The 11238-nt window shown below is 29.2% G+C and overlaps 1 protein-coding gene across 1 annotated transcript; it reads right to left on the reverse strand.

Moving 5' to 3' along the window:
• Positions 1–5689: 5689 nt before the first annotated feature.
• On the reverse strand, positions 5690–10742 carry LOC8261786 (ankyrin repeat-containing protein ITN1). Its single transcript, XM_002534215.3, has 5 exons — positions 10284–10742; positions 9599–9987; positions 9112–9304; positions 7383–7792; positions 5690–6716 (listed from the first exon to the last, which is right to left on the reverse strand). Exons 1-5 carry the CDS (start codon positions 10303–10305, stop codon positions 5895–5897), a joined length of 1836 nt encoding a protein of 611 aa, XP_002534261.2. The 5' UTR covers positions 10306–10742; the 3' UTR covers positions 5690–5894.
• Positions 10743–11238: the final 496 nt, after the last annotated feature.

The raw sequence follows: 11238 nt of genomic DNA on the forward strand, positions 1-11238 counted from the left end.
TGAAAATCAATGGTTAATTCATGCAAGTGGTCTTTTTTCAATTTTGGATTGAGATATAAAAACAAGGATGCAAAATTCAAATCTTCTCCTAAAAATGATAGAAATTTTGACTATAAAAAGAACATTAATGATTCTTCAAAGAAAAATATTAATATTAAGTCTTAAAAAAATCAAAAATCATATAGTGATAGTGATGGGAAAGCCGTTGTTTGCTCCGTGTTGGTTTTGATTCGTTCTTATATTATTTCCATGAAGTTTGAAAAGCTAATGTCCTTTGGTAATAGAATGTCCTTTATATCAAAAATGACGTATATGATATTTTCTTTCTATTATCCCTTATGGTAAAAAAAATAAGTATCGTATCCATATTTGTACATGAAAAAAAAATAGAAGATGAATTTAAAATCAGAATGGAAAAAATCAATATCAATCAAAGTATAATATATCTAAAATATACTAGTTATATGCTCATTATATATTTTTTATTATTTCCTTTAAAATCTGTTTTATATTTTGTTTGGAACTTCTTTTAACCTATTATTTATTTATTCTCTTTTATATTTATATTAATATAATAGTTAATATACAAATATTTTTACTATAATATATATATATATATATATATATATCAAATATATCTATTTTTAAGCAAATATTTTTAGATTTTAGACATATTTATTTATTGTATACTTCTATATACTCATAATATACTTTTACTATCTACTTTTAAATCTTTTTTATATTTTATTTGACATTTTTTATAATTTTTTATTATTTTATTCCTTTTTATACTTATATTAATATAATTATCAATTTACAAGTGTTGTGCAATTTTTATATGAATAATACATGATATTAAAACTAATTTAATGATTTTCATGATTTAGAAAAGATAGTAGATACTCATTATATACTCAGAGTATACTATATATTGTTAAGTTTAAAATTCTATTTGAATATAAACTGAATATATTCATAATATACTTCGATAATACCTTTTATATATTCGAAATAAACTTGGTATAAATCATCTATCGCAATATTCATATTTTACTTCTCTAATTTGCTTAACCACGATTTATGTCATCACGTTTGTTTAGTCATTGTAATATGAAATGTTTTAATTTGTCAAGAAAATTTTAAGAATTATTCTTGATTCTTTAATCATTGCAACTTATAGATGTGTCCCTATTAAGCTTGATGCAAATAGTTGTTTTGAAGTTGAATTTATGTAGCAGCTATACACAAAAAGTATTTAGTGAAGTAATACTTTGTCTTTTTTTAACTCTATATAGAATATAGAGCTTGTATGTCTTCTATTTGTAATGGTGGATAACTATTTTCAACTTAATATAGAATCTGATTCTTGTAATTGTATTTATTATGGTGACGAAAAATAAGTAGTGTGTCTATATTTCAAAAAGGGTAAAATTCAAAAAATTACTCTATAGTTTGACGCTTTTCACTTGAGGATGGAGAAATTTTTTATATCAAACAAGTTTCACGAGTTTTATTTTCTTAATATCTTTTAGGTACATATTCATGTTTTTATTAATTTTTACATAATTTTACATATATTGGACATGAACCATTACTAAATTATAATTTTTTAGGCAATATGGCATCTAATAATGCTTCATAGAATTCATAAATATATTAAATTTTATTTAAAACTAATAATATATTAAATTTGATTAATAAATATATATATTAACAATTTATTATTATAATTGAATGTTAAATTACTTAAAACTATTTATTTTATAAAAAAATATGTTTCTATTAATATTTATAATCTAAAAAATGAGAAAAATATTTAATATACCTAAATAATGCTAAAGTTACTCATTTGATATAAAAAAATTATATTTATCCCTCAAGTGTAAAAGTATCAAATTTACAGAGTAACTTTTTTACCTTTACCCTATCAAAAAATATAAAGATATTTTAAAAATCTGAGAGGAGAAAACTCAATAAGAATCAGAGCATCATATATCTAAAATAAATTCGTTATATACTTAATATATACTGTTTACTGTATATTTTTAAAATTGTTTTATATTTTTTTAGAAAATATATTTTTTTATATATAATGTATAATTGATGTATTCCTTTTATATACCTATTTTCATATAATAGTCAACATACCAAAAATATAAAATAGTATGCAAATGCATATTATATCAAAATTTACATACCTCATATTTTCTTTTCAATATCCATTATCGTGGAAAAATATGTATTATGTTTATATATATATATATATATAAAAGATGATCCAAAATTTGAATGAACAGAATTGAGTAAGAATTGTTATATATTTAATATATATACTATTTATTATATACTTTGAAAATTATGTTATATTTTAATTCTTTTTTAGCAAATATAGTATAAATCTTCTACTTTTCAGTTACATTAATTTGAATTAATTAAATTCTCTCTATATATAAATATATACAATTGAAATTGAAATTTCTAATTTGATTAACAGATTAATTTTTGGTTCTAAATTAATTTTTTTGTTTTTTGTTTTTTGTTTTTTTTGCTTTTCTTTGTCACTCTTACTAAGTGTTTTATTCCTATTTTATTTTATTGTGTTAAATGCTATGGAACTATTACTGAGTAGTCACGAATAGATTTTATACATTTTCTCAAAACACAATTTAATATAATTTAGATGGATATTTGACCAATTATTTAAAAGGTTAAAATTTAAAACTAATTAGATAATTTTTAAATTAACTAATTAAAAATTATTGTGACCTTTCGTAAAAATTAGATTTTTTTAAAATTAAATGAAATAATTGGATGAGATTAAATTTAAATTCTAAAATTATTTAATTTTTATCTAATGTTTACTTTTGTTGTATAATTAAAACTTTTCAAGAGAATGTCCTTCAGTTTTCAAGGTATAAATATTAGTTATTTTATTTTATTATCTTCTTTAATGAATTTGGAAGGAAGAATGTATGAAAGAAAATTAAATATAAATATTTTTTAGGTGGAACAAACACTAAGGCTTAATGCAGCCTAAACACACGTATTTGTTTGATAGTGAGCACAAAAGTCAGACTTTTACAATGTGAGCATATTTTTATTAACTTTAAGAAATATAGATATAAAAGTTAACTAACTTACCATTTTTAGGTATTTGTATAAGAATTCCTAATATTTTATTATTTTAGTGCTGGAATATACTATTGATTTATAAAAAATTTACAATTTCATGTATTATTGGCATGGTTTTGATCATATGATATCACTAATTTGTTCTTTTAACGTGTGTTCTATTTTTTTATCTTTAGGATTTTTCTCCTTTTTTTTTTTCTTTTTTGCAAAGCTCCCTTTTGATTTCTACCATATAATTTGTCCTTTATATCCTCAAATGTCCATAAATACATTCTTAAAATCTATAAGGAGTTTGAGCTTTGATTCGAGATCTAAATTCTAATCGCCCAAATTTTATTTTGATACGAATTTTTTTGAGAAATTGAATTCGAGTGAGAATCAGGACTTTTTTATTAGAAATTATTAAGTTTTGGGTTATGATTATTTGGTAAATTAACCTGAGTTTGATTTCTGTTTTTTCTTTAGTTTCTTTTATTATTCTATTGTACATGTAATTTTTTTTTAATGTTATTTATGATACAAAACATTAAAATATATGAATATATTAAAAGTAGCAAAAGCGGTGTGAAATAAAAATACAGTTAATATACATTGTGATGATTGTATCTAAATTATTTATAAGTAAATGACACATGATATTTATTTTAATAAAGAATGATGTAAATATATTATTCAAAATTTACAAAAAGAGAGTTAAAAAAATAATGAAGAAGCTCATTTGAAAAATAAATGGAATTCGGTTAAGAAGGAATGGATGCTTTAGAAAGAATTGCAAGAAACTAGATTAGGATGGATTACAACTAAATAAACATTGATGCCTAATAAAATTAAAAAAATTTAAGGTTAGTATTTATAGATTTATTATATAAACGTTGAAAGTATTTACTTAGAAAATAATTATAATAATAAAAATATTATTTAGTTGATGCAGAATATTTACAAATGATTAGGTATTTTGAATATTATAAAATAGTAGATGATTTTGAAAGAACTTGACCATCAAAGAATTTTTAATTATGCCCATTCATCACTCGAAAGTTATATTAAGTTTAGTTTAGAATTGGTTAGGAATTAGTTTAATTTATATCATAATGTAGATATAATATTAGTTTTTGTTTTTCTTAATAAAATAGTTGCTATACTTAATTAGTATTTGTTTTTTTTTAATTCTATATAAATTTATTGTTATTTCAAAAGAAGTAAATTATCATTTCTATCACAAAAATATATTAATATATTATATATCTATATGATAAACTAATGTTAAATTGAGTATAATGTATTTAATTATAGTTAAAACATAATTAAAAAATATAATTGTAATTCATAAATATTATTCTTTTTTTTAATTTTAGTAATTAAAAGTATTTTTCACAATATCTTAATAAATAATAAATAACTTTTGAATATCACTGCTGCAGTTTGGATACAAGTTTACCGAACACTATAATATGATACGAATGCTCACAACAATTTTGCTAACAGTAAACACAGAGCTTAACAGTAAACATAAAACAGCATATGAACAAAATTAATATTCATATTTTCTAGATTGAAAAGGTATTTAAGTTGTGAATTAGTCGGTGATTTTTAATTTGTAAAATAGTATCATTGCTATTTGATAATTTAAATAATTTAGGAAGGAAATTTCTTTTTTTTTTTTTTTTTTTTCCTTTTCATTTGCTATCAGATGCCACTCTTCACATTAAGATTATACATAAAGAACATTCGAATCACTTTCACTTGTAAATCCTATAATCATAAAGATAATTCAAGCCCCACTCAGTTTAAATTTATTGAGAGATTAATTATAAGTAATTTGCTTTTTAAAGCCTCTTTTAGACCCTTCCATTACAAAATCAGAGTTCAACATCCCAACTTAATTATCCTATTACAGGGTTCTGAGTTCTGGCTTCCCCTCTAACTGATTAAATTTGACATAAAACCCCTGGAGAACACCAGCGGTAATGTTTGTCCACTTTCCAAGCCTGTCTTACATGTTTTTACACTTTGTATGACCAACGTGAGAAGTGCTCCAAGTCCAAAGCTCAAAGACTTGCATTTTCTTACACTTACTTGACAAAAGCGAGCATTCCAAGCCCAACCTCTGACTTTACAGTATTAACATTTTATAGATCAATTGCTTGTTTGATAAGTCCAGCAGCTAAAATTTGCATCACAAATCTGCTTTTGACTAGCATTCTGACGGTGGGTTGTCCATTTAGCCTTGACTGTTGTCTAGCTTTACCGGATTAGGAGGCAGACTAAACTTTGAGGGTTCCAAGGAATCATGTGGTTTTTGTCAGCATAGTTGCTCGTCTTCTTCAAGCCGACTGAGGCCTTGCCAGCATATGTAAGCTGCCAGATTCAGAATCAAGCAGTAGCCATGTACAACCAGCATTAGCATTCCCTGATCAAACATTGCAACTAGAAGGCTTCATTTAAACGCGACATATGATCATATTTTGGAGCCACATGTAAAATTAATGGATTACTGCGTGTGTTCGTACCTAAATAAGTTACAAACATATATTTATACATGAAGACACAATGGCAGTGATCAAATCAAATATGTTCATTCATGTCTATGCACAAACAAATCATCCTCAATAAGCTGAAACATTGGTTCACTTCAATCTTTTTGCTTGCTTTGTTACTTCACCATAAAAAAGAACCAAAAAGTTGTATGCACAACAAATCATCTTACAGTACAAACTGCTCACATCTCTGGGTTCTAGGAAGAGAAGAGCCAGAATTGAACATCAAATGGCATATATTGTGTTCACTTCAGACTCGGACTCCGATACATGCCACGAGCCGGCACTGCGAGAGTACTTCTCTTTCTTCCTCACTTTGCGTTTCCTTCTCGACTTCATTACATAATAAGTCATGGCAGTAAGAACTCCCGCCATTATAACTCCCCCGACAACTGTAACAAGAATTGCAGCCCATCTGTTATGCCTACCAACTACTATGTAAGATGATGAAATAAATGCCACTGTAGTGCAAACAGATGCCAGCCACATTAACTTGTTGATCACCTCTATAACACGCCTTTCTGATTTCGTCTCCCCTCTAACAACTGTGATTTGTACCACCACAACTGCCAATGATGTGAATAAAGCAATAGCATTGAAGATGAAGAATATCTTAAACGATGGACTCTTCACCATTACTGCCATCCCATTATTGTCATCACCACCAGGAACTGTGAAAATAGCAGCAAATGCAACTGTTGCAAACAATACAGCTACCACTGTGACTGAGTTGGTGGCATTATTGATGCCTTCCCTATGAAGCCTACGAAGCTCCTTAGCAATCCCATTCACATTTCTGTTGGTTTTTCGGGTCTGTTCGAGCTGAGAGTGGACATCTTTCTTTATCTGTGTCACAGTTTTCCGAAGTTCATCTCGTGGCTGGTTCAGTTCATTTGCTTTGACAGCACCATAACGAGTCAAACATTCCTTCATCTCAAAGACATCTTCAGAAAAGGGGAGTCCCTCAGCTATATCAAGAGCTGTTTTATGGTCCCTTGTTAATGCATTCACGTTGGTATCAGGAAGAAGCAATAGTTCATTCACTATCTGCAAGATAGAAGCGACATTATATCTCGTTGTTGCAAATTTCCCACAGGATTGACAAATGTGTGCTGACCTGAGTGCCAATTTCATTTCCAACCAAACATATAAAGTACACATTTATATGAGCAAAAACACTAGCCAAACAGCTTACATCAATTATTAGATAACATGCTCAATCTGTTTTTGATCCCAATCCAATTGATCTCTCCTTGGGAAGTCAAAGGTAAATTTGAAATCATCATTCAGCTCTAATTTTCTGAGCCTTACATCTGAAAATTAATACACCGCTTTTGGTCAATTAGACTAAAGGGTAGTAAAATTGGGTATAGATCCACACTACAAGAAAATATATGATATAAACTTCAAGATGAACTTAATACTGTCTTTTGGGCTGAAGAGCTTTTAAAGGACACATTAGATTCTTTGGTCTACATATGCAGCAGGATGATTGTGTTTTCTTGCTTATTTTCTCACATTAATCTGATGCCAGATCTAGACTTTCATTTTATGATGTGCAATAAATGGTCAGATGGTTCAACCAGAAGAGACTATCGCATCTAATATACTTCAACATAGCAAATCAGAATCTCTAGCCAGCATAGTTATTAACATGGGCAACAGAATGAAAATTTTGTTTATACTAAATGAATCGACAATAGTAATTAATACCTCTACCCGTTTCTTTCTAGTGGCTACATGTAATGCTGTATTGCCAAACTTGTCCGGTAGCATGACAATTGCTGCATCTGCCTGAAGAAGCAGCTCAACTGCTGCACAGCTCACCCCTTTGACGGCCATATGCAACGCAGTCTGCCCTTTCTTATCAGTCCTGCGAGCCAATTGTGGATCCTTGCTGAGCAACTCTTTCACAATCTCAACATGCCCTTGACGAGCTGCTAGATGCAATGCATTTTTTCCATTAGATCTAGATATCTCTAGCAAACTAGAATCTTTGGTCAGCAACTCCTGAACTACTGCAGTATGCCCCCTTGTAGCAGCAGATATAAGAGGGGTTGCATTTGATTGGCCAACCGTTTTGCTCAGCAAAGGTTCATGCTCTAATAGTACCTGGATGATGGCTGCATAAAGGTAATTACTCAACTGCAATAGGCCAAAGACCAGTTTTCTTTTTGCAACATGCCTACTTCTGATCAAGAATAGGAGCTCAAGCAACTGGGAAGTGGGGAAATAAAAAAAAAAAAAGGAAACCAGGAAGGCAAACATCAAAAAGAAGTGGATACTTAGCGCAGATAATGAAAGTATCAATGCAAAGGGAAATTGTGTTCATATGCCAGTACTCATTTATATTAATCTCATTTCCATCTTACCTCTGTGCCGAAGTCAGACTACACCCAAATTAAAGGACTATTACTTCAGCTCTTGCTGGTTTCAGAATTAACAATGTCATAAGAATGTTAAAAAAAGAAACACCCAGATAGAGAAAGTCACAGGGCTTACTGGATATATGTGGCAAATGTTTAACCTTAGGCAAAAAAGAAAAAAACCAAAAAAGATTGCTAAATAAGATTTCGGAAATTTCAGTATTACTTCTATTCTTGGCCAGGAATTTCCTAATACTCAGATATAACTTGCGTCTGTTGCAGCATGTTTAATGGGATAAAATGTTTAGGCATTCTTTGACTTTTCCCTCATTCTATATATATATTCTTTTATTATCTTCAAGTGTAGAAGAAACTATGCAGATAGATTTTTCAATGCCTCTACAACAAATTTTGTCATATAACTTGGGATCCTGCATGTTGTATATAGCGCAAAAGGAAAGAAAGACCATCACTAAAGCAGATTGTATTAGAAAGATTCTAAATTATCCAGTTACAATCTATACACTACCTAAATTTGCATGCATTCTTCTAAGCAAATTAATGTTGACCACAATACAGTTCCAAATGCTCCTCCACAACTGCTAGTTTTGGACCTTTTCCTATGGCATTGCAATAGAAAAATAGTATGTGAAACCCACTGAAGGTTTGAATAGATAGGTTTCAATTACAGACAAACGAATTGCTAAAAAAGGGTGCGCTACCAATTTGCTAAACATTTTGCTTACTTATCTCATGAAGCTAAGAATGGATGAAATATCTTGCCACACCAGTTCAGTTTGTGAGGACATACAGAAAAGAAGGAAAAAACAGTGTAGTATAACCAACCGGAAGTAGCTCAACTAGTACTAGAGTGGTGAGGTTTCAAGTTCAAATTCCAAATGGAGCAAATTAACCACCAGATCAATTCAAGATTTCAATGGTCAAATATAATTGCTGTGCCTTCATAAAATTCCTAGATAAAATACTGTGCAAGCTTAATTCAAAGAGAAGAAGACTTTGAACTAATTATATATTAAGTATAAAATTGTAACAAAAAATACTAATTAAATTATCACCTTGATGACCTTGACTGGCAGCAATGTGGAAAGCATCAAACCCAGACCGATTCTTTAATGAAAGGGCTTCCTTAGTGGTATACTTCAACAGCTCCTTCACAACCCCCAAATGCCCTTTCTCAGCTGCCGTGAACAGCGCTGTTTCTCCCAACTCGTTCACCTCATTCACCACTGCAGACCTTATTTCTGCCACCTAAACGAAGGCACTCATTCAAAATATTAGTTTTAACAACCATTTTATCTCTAGATTAATTACAAAGCATTAAGGAAAAAAGAAGCAATAACAAATGTCATAACTCATTATGATGAAGTACTGTTGTAATAACTAAGTAAATAATCACTTACATGTGCAGTCTAATATCATTATCAGTCAATTTAGTTTCTACTGTATTAATATTTAATCAGCCGTAACAGTGCTACTCACGTACAATTCTAAGAATACACACAATTCTATGATGCGAGCTCAATTTACCAGTGAGTAACTCACCCCAGCATCAAAATCAGCAGCACTAAGTGTTCCCATCATCTGGGCATCGATTTCAGCAAGAATTTGCTTAACAGCAACCAAATCCCCATGCTGTGCAGCCAAGTGGAGCTCTGTGTCGTTATGGCGGCCAGTAACTTGCTTCACATACTTCTTTTTATCAAACCGCTTTCCAGAATTTGACAGTAGAGACTTACTAGAATTGGAAACAAGCAGAGCCTTGCCAGAATTAGAAAGCACCAGAGTGGCAGCCCTTGGCGTGGAAATGGGCGATGATCTTACAGGAGAAGGAAATGATGATGATGATGCTTCCGAAAGAAGGTTAAGACGATTAGGGCTAGACCGACATGACTGTTTCATTTCCTTCTCTACATCCCTCTCCTCTCCTTTACCTTTAATGAACATCAAAATATTACACGTAGTCAATACGTTTTATTTCCTAATCCTATGTTTGGTTACAGAGAAAACAAAAGAATTTAATATCAAGTTGTGATGCTGTTAGTTACAATTCGAGTTTCAACAAACCAAACATTCTGCTCAGGAAACGAACTTTTAACATTGTAATGACAATATGAAGGCTGTATATATTTTTCATTTTCTCAGAAACCAAACAAACAGATAATATTAAAGGCCAATATAAAAATAAAAAAAAAGAGAGAGAGGTACAAGAAACAGAGAGAGAGAGCACCTTCCTTGATTCCGAACACCATATTGGAGATGCTATCAAATCATGTTAATGGATTGTTTTGTTTTGTTATTGTTTTTTTGTTACAGAATTTCTATTATTTTATCATAATTCTTTTGGTATATGTTTGACAGATATGAGAAATAGAATGATTACATGGGAACGTAAGTTTGGAGAGACAGAGGGAAAGGGTAGGTATAAAGAAGAAGAAGAAGAAGAAGAAGCGAGGAAAGAGAGGTGGGATTGCCGAGGAAGGAAAAATGGAGGGAGAGTCAGAGTGGTTTGTTTTGTGGAGATTGCGGGACAAAGCTTTTGTCCTGTTTACTCCGCCGGGCCTACCAAGGCCACCGTGGTCGAACCGGATCCCACCACCCTCTTCTTTTTTTATCCTTTTCCTTTATTTCTTTTATTTGTTTGCTTATTTTTTGCTAAAATACTCTTGATCACATTATTCCAATTAACTAAATCACCTAAGGCTGCCAATAGGGAGGATATGAGTAAACTTATATACAAAAACATATATATATATATATATATATATTTGGGTGATAAATAAACTTTTTATATTTATAAAGTTTTGGATAATCTAAGCGTAATTTTTTTGTAATTTTTAGATAATGTTTAATTTTGAAGCTCTTATAATATAAATTTATTGTAAAAATTATTTAAAATTTATTTTCTTGCCTTTTATATGCTGAATTACTATTTAAATTTTTATATTTAAATTTAGAAAATAAATTATTTTTTAATTGATAATATATTTAAATTACTTATTTTTTTATGATATATGATGGAATAAATAAAATTTTATTAGTTTAATTTTAATTTCTTTTTACTGAAGCAAACATGATGAAAATGGATTATATATTCTATAAACTATTCATGCATTTGAAAAAAAAAATTCATAAATCTAATATAACAATTAGTAATTTTACTCTTGATTTCTTTCTTTTCTTTT

The sequence above is a fragment of the Ricinus communis genome, chromosome 10, assembly GCF_019578655.1.
Source record: "Ricinus communis isolate WT05 ecotype wild-type chromosome 10, ASM1957865v1, whole genome shotgun sequence".
Lineage (NCBI taxonomy): Eukaryota > Viridiplantae > Streptophyta > Magnoliopsida > Malpighiales > Euphorbiaceae > Ricinus > Ricinus communis.

Coding starts and splice junctions, on each gene's coding strand:
- LOC8261786 (XM_002534215.3), bottom strand. CDS start 10,305: ATGGTGTTCGGAATCAAGGAAG. Junction 9,305..9,598: donor CTGCTGATTTTGATGCTGGG/GTGAGTTACTCA, acceptor GCCTTCGTTTAG/GTGGCAGAAATAAGGTCTGC. Junction 6,717..7,382: donor CTAGAAAGAAACGGGTAGAG/GTATTAATTACT, acceptor TCTATCTTGCAG/ATAGTGAATGAACTATTGCT.